General features: G+C 41.0%; 1 protein-coding gene across 1 annotated transcript in view; it reads right to left on the reverse strand.

Moving 5' to 3' along the window:
• LOC123323050 (intraflagellar transport protein 122 homolog) overlaps positions 1 to 18,267 on the reverse strand; it is a 216,085-nt gene that overhangs the window by 165,749 nt on the left and 32,069 nt on the right. The window contains exon 6 of the mRNA XM_044911251.1: positions 13,942 to 14,085. Within this exon, the coding sequence (XP_044767186.1) occupies positions 13,942 to 14,085 (144 nt within the window). The remainder of the gene's footprint in view (positions 1 to 13,941; positions 14,086 to 18,267) is intronic.

The raw sequence follows: 18,267 nt of genomic DNA on the forward strand, positions 1-18,267 counted from the left end.
AAATTATTCAATAGGCGAAGCGAAATGTCTGCAAGAGTGGAGTCCTGCTGTGTTGTTAGGTGCAAAAATCGTAATGCAAGAAGGTAATTATGCGATATTATATTGAATTCAAAAGATCTTGAAACTTTTATTAAACAAGTTCATAGAATGTTCGCAAGTACAATTAAACATCGCCCTAAAATACTCTGGAGGAGGCAGGGTTTTCTCACTGAGGTTTCTTCTCTGAGTTCTTGTATCATACGCCGAATTGTATGGTACCTCATTACAGCAACCTCTACTGAGGTGTCATACATACGCTTTATTGTTTGATAGGCCGACCGACCAGAGAGGCGTACTGCCCTAATCGATAAGGAACTGCAACGAACATCCATTGCAATAGTTGCCTTAAGCGAGACACGCTTCTCGGACGAAGGTAGCTTGGTAGAACATGCTTATACTTTTTTCTGGAAGGGCTTGTCAGAAGGCCAAATCAGACAACATGGTGTAGGCTTTGCCATTAGAAACGACCTAGCCGCCAAAGTAACCAAAAATCCAGTTGGCATCTCAGAACGTTTAATGACCCTACGCTTTTCTGCAGCAAACAACACGTTTGTGAACATCATTGCAGTATACGCACCCACTTTGAACTCCTCTGACAACTCAAAGGACACTTTCTACGAATCACTCGTTGCTACATTAAGTAAAATCCCAAAACGGGAACGAATTATCCTCCTTGGAGACTTCAACGCCAGAGTGGGCAGATGTCAAGACTCAGAACTATGGCCAGGAATAATAGGGAAACACGGTACAGATAGCATTAATTCGAACGGAGAACGTCTGCTGGCTCTTTGTGCAGAACACAATCTTTGTATAGCGAACACCTATTTTATTACGAGACCCAATTCAAGGGGGACCTGGCGCTACCCGCGCTCAGGCCATTGGCATACTCTTGACTATGTGATCGTGAGAAGGAAAGATCTCAAAAAGGTGTTGGTCACTAAACCCAGAGCAGCTCTGGAGTGCTGGACTGATTATAGGCTGGTAATCTCGGGAATGAAGATCTCAATGCTCCCAAAATACCAACGCAGGCCAAAATTACCAAGAGAGCGCCTTCAAATCTCCAAACTACAAAACCCTTCTACAAAGGAAAGCTTCACAGCTGCCGTCAAAGATAGCACCACCGGATTATGACGACGACATTGAGAGTCATTGGCTTCGCTTCAAATCATCTCTTACAAATTCAGCGAAAGAAATACTGGGCACAGAACGCTCCCGAAAATCTCCAAACTGGTTCGCCGACAAAGAAACTCATATCACACCCCTTCTGGAGGCAAAACACAAAGCGATGAAAACAGCAATTAACAAGCCTGGCGATGTTGCAGCCCAAAAATGTTTTATTAACATAAAACGCGAGGTCCGTCAAGAAATAAGAAAAATCAGAAAGGACAGCTGGTGGAAAGAAAAAGCTAGGGAAATGCAAGCTTACGCCGATAACCACGAGATCAGGCGTTTTTTCGAAGCTATTGAAACTGTTTATGGTATAAGCAGAAAAGCTAACTTTCCTATAAGAGATGCTAATAGAGCTATTCTAACTGATGATAAAAAAATTTTCGAAAGATTGAAGGAGCATTACTCATAGGTCTTAAATCAAAATAACGACTCGGATTTATCAATTTTAGACCTGCTCCCCGCGTATAGTCAGATGACATCCTTGATGACGAAATCTCAATGTCGGAAATCATAAGTGCGATTAGAAATATGAAAAATGATAAGTCAACTGGTTTAGACGGCATTCCAGTGGAGATATTCAAAGCCTTGGATGAAGACATTGTCAATAGTCTCCTAACACTATTCCGCAATATCTGGGAACAGGGAGATGTGCCACAAGACTTCAGAGACGCTTTAGTTATCAACCTCTATAAGAACAAAAGCGATACGTCGAATTGCAACAACTACAGGGGCATATCGTTGCTTAGTGTGGCCGGTAAAATTCTCTCGAAGATTATGGCTAATCGTCTGGTTCCACTCTTAGAAAAACTATTGCCTGAATCCAAGTGCGACTTTCGATCAAATCGAGGAACGGTGGACCTAATTTTCACACTGCGACAGCTGCAAGAGAAGGCCCGTGAACAACAATCAAGGATCTATACAGCCTACATCGATCTAAATAAGACATTCGATCCGGTGAATCGGAGAGCGCTCTGGAAAATCATGGCACGTCTTGGAGTACCCGAAAAATTCTTAGCAGTGTGTAAAAGCCTTCATACCAACAACACCGCTAGAATACAACATAATGGTTCTACAACCGACCATTTCTCAACCAACTCTGGAATAAAACAAGGCTGCGTATTAGCGCCTTTACTGTTCAATATTTTCGCCATAGCTTTGTCGATAATTGCTAACATGAGTATGCCCGTAAGAGGTGTTGGGATAAGATTCAGATTTGATGGAGGCCTGTTTGACCTGAAGCGCCTCAGAGCAAAAACCAGTACCAAGTTTATCACTGAACTTCGATATGCAGACGACTGTTCACTTATCGCTAGCAGCTCGGAGGATCTACAGATAAGGTTGGACACCTATGAACATATATACGAAGCTTTAGGCCTTGGACTCATTATCGACAAAACTGAAATCCTGGTAAGTCCGCCAGAAAGCCTTCGAACAGATATCAGTCTGGAGAATGAAACTCTAGAACAGTTCGAGCAGTTCAAATACTTGGGAATCTTCATAAATACTAGGGCTAACCTTGACACGGAAATACACAACCGTATCAATACGGCATCACGGGCATTCTGGAAGCTAAAGGAGAGGGTGTTTCAAAATCACGACCTCAATCTGAAGACCAAGACAGCTGTTTACAAAGCAGTGGTCCTCCCAACGCTCCTCTACGGAAGCGAAAGCTGGACGCCCTACAGGCGACATATTAAACAGCTCGAACAAACGCAACAACGTGATCTAAGACAGATAATGCACATCAGATGGTTCCACAGAGTTTCGAATGCAGAAGTCTTGAAACGCGCGAGTTGTACAACAATTGAGACTCAAGTGACGAGGGCCCGACTCAGATGGAGCGGCCACATTCTGAGGATGCAAGACACAAGACTCCGCAAAATAGCTCTATATGGGGAATTCACTGAGGGAGCTCGGAAACCAGGAGGCCAGTACAAGCGGTTTAAGGTTACACTACATCAATCCCTAAAATCAATTAATGCCAATCATAACTGGGAACAACTAGCGTTAGACAGGTCACAGTGGAGGTCTTTGGTACACAGTTATAATGGAGACTCGAGAAGGATACAGCTGCGGCCAGATCTGGTTGGTGACTATCCATGCCCGGAGTGTGGTAGGATATGTAGGTCTACAGTCACAGGAGAGCACACAGTGGCAATTAGCCCTGAAAAATTATTAGTCTGTTCGCACCTTTTTTTTTTTCCTTTCTTTTTCTTTTCTTTTTGTTTTTTCCCTTTTTTCGTCTTTTTGTAGATTCATTCCCGGCAACGGGATACAGCAATGAATGAATGTTTGATATTCAAAAATGTATTTCTGATATTCAATAGGATATGCGTATATTATGTATAAATATTGAATTGTTTTTGTGATAAGGAATTATGGTAGTTTATGAAAAATGTTTTTGTGTAATGAATAAGTTGTGTAATTAGAATAAAGTGAATTTAAAAGCTAATTTCAATCATAAAATGAATCCGTGTTCGAAGAACAATGAAATAAATTTTTAACTGATTTTTTTTCGATTCTTCGGATCAGAGAAAAATCCAGATAAAGATTCGTATCATTCGTTATCTCACTGTAATTTCTTAGTGAGCAATTTATTCGAATCTTTCTCTGAGTTTCAATCAGAAATTTTCAAATTTATTCTGCCTTGATCATTACAAGTAAATTAAAAATGTGCGTTACAGATTCCTATTGTAACCAGTCCGGCCCTTGCGGTCGGACCTTTCGAGAACCAGAGCGGTCGAGAAATTCCAGAATAACCGCGAAGGTACCTGAATGTTTCCGGCGCCTATATAAGCCCAGCGGAGGAGCAGGTAGAGAAGTACAAGTACAGTTACAGTGCAAGCGATAAGTGGAAATAAACAAGAGTGGAAATAAATAGTAGTGTAATAATTAGTTTGTGAGTTATATGTGTATTAAGTGTAAATAAATAATTTTAATAAGTTGGACGTTTTAATCAAGCGAAGAAAACGTTACATTGGTGTCAAGTGTGCGGTTCAACATCGCTCAAATTAAATAAATAATTTTGGATATTTGGAGTTCATGCCAGTGACCACAAGACTACAGAACGCGATGGAGACTCAAGCGGTAATGGACTTTTTAAGTAAGATGAACGAAAGAATGGAAGAAAATTCTCGAAAATTAAATGAACAAATGGTCCAAATGGAAGAAAATTCTCGAAAATTGAATGAGAAAATGGACGAGAACTCTTGTAAAATGAATGAGAAAATGGACGAGAACTCTTGTAAGTTGAATGAACAAATGGAAAAAAATTCTCGAAAATTGAATGAGAAAATGGACCAGATTAAGGAAAATTGTAATGATGTGGTGAGTCAACTTACAGATAAATTGGATAAGAAACTGGAAACCATAAATGAAAAATTTGAAAAAGTAGACGAGAAGTTTGATATAGTGAACGAAAAATTTTACGAAGTTTATGAAAGAGTTCATGAAAAGTTTGACAAAGTTTATGAAAGAGTTGACGAAAAGTTTGACAAAGTTTATGACGACGTTAATGGAAAATTGGAAGAAATGGCAGGAATAATTGAACATCATTCCAAATTGATAGATTCCTTGAAAAGAATGTCAAACAGAACAGATATTCTGGCTTCAACACCCTACAGCACAGCGAAAGCGGAAAATGACGGCGAAGGTAGTAGAATGAAGATCAAGCCTCCAACTTTTGATGGAAAAATACCCTGGTCAACTTACCAAAAACAGTTTGAAGCTGCTGCGCTGGCAAACAATTGGAACGATAACGAAAAAGCCACGGCATTAATAATAGCTCTACGAGGAGAGGCACTCAACATTCTGCAAACGATTCCGGAGAACCAACAAGCCTGTTACGAAGTTCTTACATCGAAACTTCAGATGAGATATGGTGATGCTCATCTACAACAAGTATACCATGCACAAATAAAGAATCGAGTGCAGATAACAGGGGAAAATCTCCAAGAGTTTGAAGGTGATGTGGCGAGATTAGTCAGGCTGGCTTATCCATCTGCTCCAGATAGCTTCCTAGAACAGCTATCAATCCAGACATTCGTGGACGGGATAAAGGATAGCGAAATACAACAAGCCCTGAGACTAGCACGCCCTAGAACCGTAGATGATGCCTTAGCCCAGGCTTTGGAAATCGAAGCAGCGAAGCAAGCGTCGCATAGGGGACACCTTCGTGTAAGACAAGTCCAAGAAACAGACCGATCTATTGAGGACATTGTCAGAGAAGAAATCCGCAGAATATCACAAGTTAGGAAAAAGGATGCTGTGTGCTGGAACTGCAACAAAAGTGGGCATTTCAAGCGAAACTGTCCAGAATTGGAAAAAGAGTCACAGCAGGGAAACTGAAAGGGGTCGGTGATAAGGGGCATAAATCGACCCAAGCCAAAAATGCCCCCGAAGTGATAATCCGAGGAATAATGTCTAAGGATTTATCAAGCATAATTATCCCTGGAAAGATAAATGATCGAAATGTGAAAATACTGGTAGACACTGGCTCGACCAAAACCATTGTGCGTCCAGAAATTGCTGAAGGACTCAAGACTCGCCCAGTTAGGAAAAAAACTCCGAACTGCGTCTGGACAAGAAATACCGACTTATGGATCGATCGTCTCCACTATTGAATTGGGAAACACAACAATTAGCCACGAAGTTCGGGTAGCTGGAATCACGGAAGAAGTTATTCTGGGATTGGACCTTGTTAAGAAGCTTGGATGCCAATTGGATATGAAGAGTGATGTACTTCGGCTAGGAAGTGAAGAGATTCCATTCAATGATGTGGAGGACAAGATATATCGGATTCGACTGGCCGAGGACATCACGTTGCCAGGGCGAACTGAAGGCATAGTGACTGGTAGATGTGACGATGTAACGAGGAGTGGCTGCGTGAGAGTAATTGAGCCCTGTGACGATACAACATTAGCTGAAGGACTATTACTTGGGAAGACCTTGGTAAGGGTAAGAGACAGCATTCCCATCCGACTGCTCAATGTCAACATGTTTCCAGTCACCCTGAAGAAGGATACCTTGATTGGACGTGGTGTACCAGTGTACCATATTTCGGGTGGGATAAGTACTGCAGAAATCTCAAAGTCACAAAGGAATTCTGAAGAACTGGTGTCCCTCCTCACTTCAAAGTGTCAAGAGCTCGACCGATACCAACTACTCGAAGTGAGAAAATTGGTTCAAACCTTCTCCGACGTTTTTGCCACTGACGAAAGAGCAGGGAAGACCGATGTTGTGCAGCATAAAATCAATACGGGTGATGCACAACCTATCCGACAGCATCCTAGACGTCTTCCTCTGGCAAAAAGAGAAGAAGCTGAAAGAATTATTGAAGACATGGCGAGAGAAGGTGTAATTGAACCCTCCGATAGCCCCTGGACATCGCCCGTTGTATTAGTGAAGAAGAAGGATGGAACCACTAGATTCTGCGTAGACTACAGGCAGCTCAATCAGGCCACGAAAAAGGACAGCTATCCCTTACCGAGAATTGACGATACCCTGGACACACTCTCGGGATCACGTTGGTTTTCCACCTTGGATCTGAAGAGTGGGTATTGGCAGGTTGGCTTGGATCCAAAAGACAAAGAAAAGACTGCCTTCAGTATTGGAACGGGTCTGTGGCAGTTTAAAGTTATGCCTTTCGGTCTATGCAATGCCCCTGCCACATTTGAACGTCTGATGGAGACAATATTGAGAGGGCTCTCCTGGAAAACTTGTCTGGTGTATCTTGATGATGTGATAGTAGTGGGAAAATCATTCCAAGATCACCTACACAACCTATCCGAAGTTTTCCAGCGACTTCGTGATGCCAACCTAAAGCTAAGTCCTAATAAGTGTAATCTGTTTCGAACAGAAGTGAAATATTTAGGACACGTAGTTTCACGGGGAGGTGTGAAAGTTGATCCGGATAAGATCAAGGCAGTGCAGGAATAGCCAACACCGAAAGACAAGAGTGAGTTGCGGAGTTTCTTAGGCCTTTGCACTTATTATAGAAGATTTGTATCTGGTTCTGCCAACGTTGCCAAGCCGCTGACGAAATTGACGGAAGATGGACAGGAGTACATTTGGTACGATGATTGCGCTGAAGCCTTCGAACGATTGAAAAAGGCTCTGGTCACAGCTCCAGTTCTGAGTTACGCAAGGGCTGAAGGTAAAAATGTGCTCGACACCGACGCCAGTAATACAGCCATTGGCGGCGTTCTATCGCAAGTCCAGGATGGACAGGAAAGAGTCATCGGGTACTTCAGCAAGGTGTTGTCCAAACCAGAACGGAATTATTGCGTGACCAGGAGAGAACTTTTAGCAGTCATCAAGTCCGTAGAACATCTCTACAAATATTTGTACGGAAGGAAATTCTTACTAAGAACGGACCATGCTGCTTTGAAATGGCTCCTGAGTTTCAAGAACCCGGAAGGACAAGTGGCTAGATGGATTGAGAGGCTGCAAGAGTATGACTTTGACACTGAACACAGAGCGGGGACTAGCCATCGCAATGCAGACGCGTTATCAAGAAGACCTTGTCCCGAGAATTGCAGCCATTGTTCGCGCCTGGAAGAAAAGATCGATTTAAGGCGGACCACCGTAATCGAAGACGACTGGCTACCTGAAGAAATTCAAAGAGCACAAGAGGAAGATAACGACTTGAAAGTAATCCTGAGTTGGAAGAAGAGCGGTAGACGACCTACTTGGGAAGAAGTATCCAGACTGAGCCAGAATGTAAAGTCGTATTGGGCACAATGGGAAACATTGAAGATTGATGGAGGTCTTCTGAAACGTTGTTGGGAAAATGAAGATGGAACTGAGCAGAGACTTCTGTTGATTGTGCCAAAGAGCCGTGTGACAGACATTCTGACCAGACTACATAATGGAACTTCAGGTGGACATTTCGGGATAACCAAGACGTTGGAAAAAGTCAGGCAGCCATTTTATTGGCTAAATTGTAAAAGGGACGTTAAAGATTGGTGTAGAAGATGCAAGGTTTGTGCTGCTGCTAACGGACCTTATGATAAAGGAAAAGCATCAATGAGGCAATATAACGTCGGATCCCCCATGGAACGAGTAGCTATCGACATCGCTGGCCCCTTTCCCGAAACAGACCATGGAAACAAGTACATTTTGGTAGCGATGGACTATTTCACGAAATGGGTGGAAGCCTACGGTATTCCTAATCAAGAGGCAAGTACGGTAGCTGATAAATTGGTCAGAGAATTCTTCTGCAGATCTGGAATACCTCTGGAGCTGCATTGTGATCAAGGCCGAAATTTTGAATCGAAGCTATTCCAAGAAGTATGCAGCAAATTGGGAATTCACAAAACAAGGACTACACCTCTTCATCCACAATCAGACGGCATGGTCGAACGAATAAATCGGACCATGGGAAAACATCTGGCCAAAGTAGTTTCTGATCACCAGCGGGATTGGGATGAATATTTACATCTATTCACCATGGCATATAGATCTTCGGTTCAAGAATCTACCAAGGAAACTCCATCCAGTATAATGTTCGGCCGAGAAATAAGGCTGCCTTGCGACTTGGAGTTTGGATGTAAGCCTGGAGAAGACGTAGCTGGGGAGGACTACGTTATTAAATTAAGGAACAAGCTGGATTACATTCATGGCAAGGTGCGCAATCAAATGCAGCAAGCAAGTGACCGAATGAAAATGCGCTACGACATCAAGGCTATTGAAGGTGGATTCACCGCTGGAGATCTGGTGTGGCTATAATCCACAAAGGAGGAAAGGTTTTTCACCAAAGCTGCAGAGGCAGTGGGAGGGACCGTATGAAGTAATCAAGAGGATAAATGATGTAGTTTACCGGATAAGGAACCTCCCCAGAGGAAAACCAAAGGTTGTCCATTTCAACCGATTAGCCCCCTACGCGCAGTACAAAGAAGAAGTACGTCTTGTGGAAGCCCCGATGCAAGGTATTGTGGGTTGAATAGTCTGTTGAGCTGGAACTATCGTTAGTTTTTCCAGGGAAAAGGGAAGTGAAATGAAATATTCCAACAGAATATCACAGTTTTTATTCAACCCAACTTTATGAGGGTTGCCCTGAAGAGCAAAATATGTGCAATGTCGTTTTAACAAAAACGAATTTGTTTCGCCCTAATGTGCGGTCACTGTTGACGTCCGGAATGCAGGCTCGGGATGCAGGTCAAGTGTCGCCCTGATAATTGTTAACAGATGTGTTGGGACTGCACGTCTTCGGGTAGCTGGAGTGGTTTTGAGAAAAACCTTTTGTGTGCAGGCTTGGAATGCGGAAGCGATATGCGTGATTTTCTTGGCTGGTGGTCGTCTGTCTCTATCGCTGAGTCTGAATGTGAATGTGTTTTGCTTTCCATATGGGTTCTTTTTATAACATTTTCCCTGCACCAATGAAATTGTACGACGAAGGAGGAGTGGTTTCCTATGTTTCTTCGTTCTGATTTTCTCGTCGAATTTGTTGTAGGAATTCGGCATATGAATTTATTTTCGAGGAAATTATTACATTTCCTACAGTATCAGCGATTACCAGACGTTTATGGATTGTTATGGTGAGACACGCGTTGCACGGTTCGGCGTTACACAGGAAGTACATCAAGATCTCTTTACCGTGTCTGAGGAATACTCTCTCGCTCATTGCGTAGCGGAGGACCTTCGTATGAGCAAAGGAATAGCAAGAGTATTCAGAAATAAATTTGGACGTCAGGAACAACTATTGCGACAGCAGCCAAGAATCGGAAAAGTTTTGAAATTGAAGGCTGAAGGTCGGTTCATTTATTACCTAGTCACAAAGCAACATTCCTATCAGAAGCCAACCTATCAGAATCTATGGACGGCACTGCATAGCTTGAAAGAAGACCATCAACGCTTTGGGGTTAGGAAATTAGCTGTTCCCAAGCTCGGTTGTGGATTGGACCAGCTAAATTGGCGAGTTGTGCGAAGCATGTTGGAGGTGGTATTTCAGGGGACTGGTATACGGATCCTGGTGTGCAGTTTCAACACAAAGCAGGCCAGAGAGCCTGGAAAAACTGTGGAGTGCTACTTCCATCAGAATGGCTACTGTAGGAATGGTGATGAGTGCAAGTTTCGCCACGGTCCTCGGAGGAATTCACTAAATCTGTTCTGGGACAGAACAGGCTTAAGGAGGGGACAGTGTAACCAGTCCGGCCCTTGCGGTCGGACCTTTCGAGAACCAGAGCGGTCGAGAAATTCCAGAATAACCGCGAAGGTACCTGAATGTTTCCGGCGCCTAAATAAGCCCAGCGGAGGAGCAGGTAGAGAAGTACAAGTACAGTTACAGTGCAAGCGACTTGTGGAAATAAACAAGAGTGGAAATAAATAGTAGTGTAATAGTTAGTTTGTGAGTTATATGTGTATTAAGTGTAAATAAATAATTTTAATAAGTTGGACGTTTTAATCAAGCGAAGAAAACGTTACACTATTTTATTTGGTTTCGTCGGAAATGAGTACATGTACCGTAAAAACAGATAATAATAATAATAATAGCTTGCTCGGCGCAGAGCTATTCATTTGGTATTATCTCTTGGACGACCACAGATTTAGCAGCTTTACAGACAAAAATAAGGACGATGCTGACTAAACACAATAAACATCACCCCAAAAGCTCAATAGAACGGACAGAGCTGCCACGACATCTTGGGGGTAGAGGAATTGTTGATTTGTCCAACCGTATGTCCCAGGAAATTGAAGGACTTCGAAAATATTTCTCGAGCAAGGCAGCTTCGTCAGAACTCCATCGAGTAGTTTGTGTTGCTGATAGTTCTACACCATTAAAGCTACAACAGGATCACTTGGAAACCGTCGAACACTCTGCAGAAAGTAAAATGCAGAAACTGATTGGCAAACCTTTGCATGGGAGGCACCAGAACGAGGTCAACCATGATTACGTCGACATATCTGCGTCGAACTACTGGTTGACTTCCGGAAGGCTGTTTCCAGAGACAGAGGACTTCATGCTCGCCATCCAGGATCAGGTGATTCCAACAAGGAACTACATGAAATATATCGCCAAGGATGCTTCAGTGGCGGATGATAGCTGTCGTTATAGCTGCGCGACACATGAAACTGTCCAGCACATCACCGGGGGATGTCAGAAGTTCGCGGGCACGGAGTACAAAAATAGACATGATGCCGTTGCCAAGATTCTTCACCAAGAATTGCCACTGAAACACCAACTTCTAAGTTCGAAAAAGGTTCCTTATTACAATTACCATCCAGATGCTGTATTGGAAAATGAACATCACAAGCTATACTGGGATCGCACGGTTCTCACAGACCGGAAAATAACCCACAATAGACCACCTCATATTGCTCAATAAGGATGAGGACCGAGCACTATTCATCGACGTGGCAATTCCAAATAATAACAATCTTGTAGATAGGCACACTGAGAAAATTTCAAAATACAGAGATCTCGAGGAACATACCAGAAGACAGTGGAAGCTGAAAGATATCAAGACCATCCCTATTGTCATATCATCTACAGGCCTGATACCGAAGAAACTACTAGAGAACTTGAGGAAACTTCGATTGGACGAAAATATCTATAAAATCATGCAGAAGGCGGTACTGCTGGGAACGGCGAGAACTGTACGCAAGTACATGGGAAATTCAGAGGAACACCGTCTGCTCCGACAGGAAGTGCGGGTGGAGCAGGAATCCAACAGACGGCAGGGAGCCGAGGAGCGACCCGGACCCGACCACCACTACGAGCCCGAAAACCTGGAAAGGGCTCCAACAGAGCTTAATCCTTTTGATATCTGAGATATCTGGGATAAGTGAATTTTCCTCTGGAGAGGAGTGTGAAAGCCGCAAGGCTAAAGTCATAGAGTTTATTAAATAGTTGAACTACAGAAAAAACTCTGAAAAAAAAAAGATGACGCTGAAGTTTGATTTTCGATACAGTGACTCTATCAAACACAGTGGCGACAATTGGAAATTTAGCGAGAATATGGCGGCTTAGAAGCACAGATTTCAATGCTATGATCTCTAATTCGGAATGCGGATTGGCTCACGTCACGTCATGTGACCAAATCCGCCATGTTCTTGCTAAAACGATGAAAAACGAGACCACAATTGTCGCCACTGTGTTTGATAGAGTCACTGTATTTTTCGAGTGGTCCATCTATTCTCTGTTCATTTAATCTATGAAGTGTACGACTCAATTCCATTCGTAGACATTCTAATCAAAAAGGAGAAAAACACCCTTAAGACAAGTTGGTTTTTTAAACCCAGCAACTCAAACAAATTGAGGAATTACTACAGTAACCATAGTTCCACACAGAAGATGAACATAGTGAAAAACTTGGTAAATACAGCATTGAAATTAAGCGATGAGGAGTTTCATGCTGAAAATTTGAGAAATGTAAGGAATATCCTTACACAGAACAACTATCCAAAATACCTCATAGATAGATTCATTAGTGAAATATAAAATGAAAGAGAGAATAATACACCTAGACCCATATCAGAAGAAAACACTAGAACATTTCATAGATTCCCTTTTATCGAGGGCCTATCTTACAAGATTGGAGGGATACTTGGAGAATTAAATATCACATGCGCCTACTACAACATTTGCACCACCGGAAAATTTTTCTCAAAACTGAAAGAGCCTACTAAAAAGGATTTGTCAAAAGTTACATAGTACAGACGAGACAGTATTTGAAGGATAGGATGAAACAACACCGATACGAAGTGAGGAACAGTAACAACAAGAGAAGACTGCTTTAACCCATCATACGTTCAGTGAAGAGTGAAGGTCATGTTTTCGACTTTGACGATATAAAAATACTTGATGTGGAGAGCCATGGTTACAAAAGGAATAAAAGTGAGATGATTTCCATAAGTAATAACAAGGCAAATTTTAGAGAGGACATAAAAAATTCGTATATTACTTGACGTCACCTAAACTGGAGGGTCCAGCCTAAGAATGAAGAAGATGATCTGCCAATTATTTATGATTGTATCAATTTTGAATTTTGACGTTCCATTGTAAATCTATGTTTTATAATTGACGTTTCTGTTTCACTTTGAATCTATGTTTTGTAGTTGACATTCCTGTTAGCGTTAGCGTCCTCGTGGTTGATGTTTTCGAGATTTATGTTCAACATAAGGAAATATTTTTGCCTTTTAAGACCTACACATGTATTTTCTCTAACCAATTGAAAATCTTGAGGTTAGTTTCATGGTCCATTTCTTATGTTGAATTAGTGTTTTGTTGAGTGTCCTTCATGAATGTTCATTCACATGTTTGTCTTTTGAGCCCTGAAGAAGGAGGAACGTAGGCAAATAGATTAATATTTGAGAATAAATACACATCCAAATTCCTGAAAACCTGTTTTACTCAAATCATATTCATGGATGAAAACCAAACTGAATAAATTTATAATTATTTCAGAAAATATACAATTCAATAGAGAAAAAATCTTTGGCAAAATTCCATTCTTCCAAGGGGAGTAGTTCACTACTAAAAAATCAGAAGCTTGGATTGCCTCATCCAAGATACACATCCACTACAAAGTATCCAAGAATACATTGAATTCAGTACCCATTACCCCATTATATTTCTTATCATGTGAAATTATGAATTTTAACGAATACAGGTAGTCTGTGAAAATTTGAAAGTCTGAAATTTGCATCAAGATCACCATGTGTAAAAATAAATACATAAATTGAACATCCACAGCGCGATATCAGTTACTTTATATTTTAAATATCTCTTACCCAAGCAAGCAATATGATAAGCTTCTCTATACATTTTCTTGTCGATATACTGATACATAGGTGCGCTTAATGGTAGCTGTATGGTAGTCATTGTTTGTCCATTGAGGCAAAACGCCTTAGATCCTGATAATCCAACAACAAATCCTGAAAATAAAAAAGAAAGATAGACATCTAAAATTGAAATTTTTGAAGCAGTACTAAGATGATTTTTGAAATAGCAATGTTTCGAATGTGGCCACTGCTGCAGGCCTTAAATTGTGAAAATTAACAATTGGATTGAATACATGAAAAAATTTTTTTAACTGTTAGATGTTACCTCCCTAGTTTTCTATGATTTGTTACTGTAATTTGTAACATATGTAAATATATTGTATTTATGAAACTCCAGTGTTGCTTCTATTGTTTGAAACAACACTTGACACAACTGAACGACCAGACTCAGAACGTTAAAGGGAAGTCTTAACTCAGTCCACAGTTGCCGGTAAGGTAAATTGATCAAACGATAAGTGAATGATGATTTATTGATTACAATCTATGCTTATATACTAAATCGAATCATAACAATGAACTAACATTTCCTTATTTGGTTACAAATGGATTCGCGAAGTCCCCGGTTGTTCTACCATGTTCCTTACAGTCAGCAGATTTCGGTAGGTGCCGTGATCCACTCCGATTGTTCATCAATTCGAATTCTAATGGAATTTTCCATCGGAAATGAATATCGGAATGGATAATTTGAAATAATGTTCGAATTTCGAACATTATCCAAAGGCCGAAGTATTGCAGACGTGATGGATGTGGCTTGGAATTGACACTCGATCATTGTTCGTATCAAGTGCTTTATTAGATATGGTCAGAAATGCGTGCTGACGTCCGGAGTTGGGCTCTTGTCTGGAGTTCCGTTTTCGCCTCGGCGTAAAGCTGGTCAAGGTCGAAAATTAGTTGGCGTGGTTTTGGTATTGGTGGAATCTCCGTCAATGGGATTTCTGCTTCTGTTTTATTTATCTAAGTGGTTGATCTGTTGGCTCTTTTGGTTCGAAGAAGTGGGCGTAGATATCGCATCCATAAGTATGTTACAGCCAGTGTGACTATAGCAGAAATTCCTATCACCGTAGTTGTTAGTGATGCCCAAGAGAGTCTCGTTTTCGAGAGTCTCGTCTCGTCTCGTTTTCGAGACGAGACCTGATATTCCATGAACGAGACGAGACGAGACTTTTCTTGGTTTCGTTTCGATTCTCGTACGAGAGTCTCGCAGTGGTCTCGTAGTCTCGTGAATAATTCGGACGATAGAGGAGTATTGCTTTCGAATTTAAAAACTTTGGAATCATTTCGGGTGCAGAAGCTTCATTAACAAGCAAATCGAGATCGGGAATGGTTAATTGAAATTCAAAACCATCAATCGACTGTAGTAGAATTTATTGAAACATTTCACATCTGACAATACGAATTTTACGTTCAAATTTCAAATTATGGGATTGTAATGGTATTTTTAATTTATATAAATGATAGATGTATTCTCATATCGCACTCTTGGTCTTTTCTGTCTCATCATTCCTGATAATGGAAAATGAGCTCGATATAAATTATATTTACCCTAAAATGAAAAAATAATCCGTATTCTTAAGAATCGTTAGAGTTCGAGGCTCGTTCGGGTCGAAAATTTTCCTCTTTCAGTTTTGATTTGAAATAGTGAGATATTTATTCGACATTTTTTGTGAAATTCAAAGAGCTTCTATATTTGTGTAAGGGGAGACCGGACAGGTTATACAAAATAATTCGACGAGTTTCTTATTCATATAATTAATTTTTCCAATTTTTTCCCATACAAGAATTCGTAAGCACGTAAAAAAATTGTTTGTGTGGAATGAGGAGAGCACAAATTCTTCATTTCATTCCAATAAACTTCCCAAAACGAACGCACTCCTATTGGTTAAAACTTTCAGGGTTAATAAAACACCAGCAGGTGGTCTTTGATATATTTCATACATATAGTGCCATCGAGTCGAGAGAGAGACGTCGAAGCGAGTAGACGTGTTGAGTGATTTTTCGATTACACGAGTTTTGTGAATGAGTTTTGTTGTGTTGTGTTGTATTCAGTCCAGATCGAATCGATCGATGGTTGTGCAAATCACATCAGGTGAGACTTTTTCTATATAATAATTGGTGATTTTCGTTCTTTTCTCTCTCATTGATATTTATCACCTTTGTAAAAAGATTAAAAAACGTTTAGCCATGTCGGAGACCTCAGATAATGAGGGTTCCTACATGGAAGCCACAGAAGAAGTCGATGACTTCAGCGGGAATGAGTCTGAAGGACAGACTACTTTACGAGAGGATAACGAGCAAATGAAAAATCAAATCGCGAAACTGAATAAAACAGTCCGCCAATTGATTAACGAACTCCGCCTAGCGAAAGAAGGAATAAATAAGCTTTCAGCGCCGAAACCCCCTACATTTGCCGAAATTGCGAGTTCGGCAGCGAGAAATAATGTCACTTCTGACATTAAAAGGAATCAAGCAACGCTGATTGCTAAACCTCAAAATGTGCCCCCATCTAAACGCGCGCGTAAAGACAGCTCCTCGTCAGACGAGGAAAATACCAAAAAAGCACCTGAAGTGCCTAGAAAAGACAGAATCCCACCCATCACGATGATGGGCACCTCAGATTGGGTAGCGATTTCTAAAGCACTCTACACCAAACGTAGAACTATAGCCGCGCAACCGTAGTTAAAGACGGTATTAGAATCATGTCAACCGTAGATGATTATCGAAAAATTACCAAATTTTTCCACCATGGTAAAGAATTTTTTACCTACCAAATGAAGGAAGAGAAGAAGATATATGTCGTCATCAGGCATTTACCAATCGACGCTGATCTTGCGTTGATTAAGGACGACCTGATATTCCAGGGAATATCAGACGCTGAGGTGTCCAGAATGACATCGTACGAGACGAAGAAGCCCATACCTCTCTACCTGGTTAAAACCCAGAAAAAGGAAATCTTCGAAGTGAAGCGACTCTACAATCTCTGTAATGTGGTTGAACAAAAAAAGAGGCCCGAAAATCCAAGCCAGTGCTTTAGGTGCCAAAGGTACGGACATGCACAGAACAAATGCTCCTTCCCGTGGAGATGCGTGAAGTGTTCAGGAAGCCATAGCAGCAATGACTGCACACTCACCAGAAAAGGTGAAGAGAGAAATGCCACGTGCGTCTTATGTGGAGAAGAGGGCCATCCAGCTAGCTACAAAGGATGTAGCGAGTTCAAGCTGGTGACCAGAAAGAAGAATTCCCGAAAACCAGCTGAACCGAAAAAGCCGGTAACTAAAACTTCTGTTCAAAAAATGCAGGAAGTAGCGAAGGCCAAACCTACAGAACAGGAAATGAAGAGGGAGACTTCAAAACCGGAAAAAAAGAAGAACAGAAGAAGCCTCCAATAAAACAGGCTGTGAACAGTCAACAGGAGAAGAAAAAGATATCTGAATCAGCCGATGATTTGGATATCTTCACCGGGAAAATTTTCAACAAGATAATGTCGAAAATTGAGAGCGAAATGGAGAAAAAACTCCAAGCATTATTCAGTAAACTGAATTAATGGACAATGCGGATATTAGGAAGAAATCCCTCAAGATAATCTCGTGGAACATAAACGGGATCAACACTCGGAAAGCCGAGATAGAAGGAATAATATCAGAGAGACAACCTGATATTATAGCCCTAAAGGAAACAAAAATAAACCGGAACAGACGACTGAATTTCATGAATTATGAAACACTATCTGACCCGGCAAACCTAGTATTGCCATTTAAATTATTTCTAGGGTAGATAATAATAACTCATCGTGATTGTCGAAAACCTATAAGTACTCTTTAATTGCTCGATTGGTCGTAAGAAAAAGGAATGCCTTTTTTTCTGTTTTGTACAATTTTTTTCGGGAATATTTTGTTATATAAACCTTGCACTAACAATAATAAACACAACAAAAAAAGAATTGTCCAATTTGGTGCGTGATGGAGAAGAACCTTAGTTCTTCTCCAATTGTCAATTGTCAAGTTTTTCTCTTAAGAAAAACTGCTAGAAATAAGAGAATATACCAATTGGGCTAAATACAGCCATCTAATACAATCGGAAATAACAGAAATTCCAACAATAAGCACTCCAGACGATCTAGAATGTGCGGTTGATGAACTGGAGGAGATTATAATGAAAGCTTACGGAAAAAGCACGAGAAGAGTGAAGAGACCAGCACCAAGTCATCCGCATGGCGATACGCCTAAAGAAGTAAATGATCTTATACGAGAAAATCGAAGACTCAGAAGAATATATCGG

Source organism: Coccinella septempunctata, chromosome 1 (assembly GCF_907165205.1).
Source record: "Coccinella septempunctata chromosome 1, icCocSept1.1, whole genome shotgun sequence".
NCBI lineage: Eukaryota > Metazoa > Arthropoda > Insecta > Coleoptera > Coccinellidae > Coccinella > Coccinella septempunctata.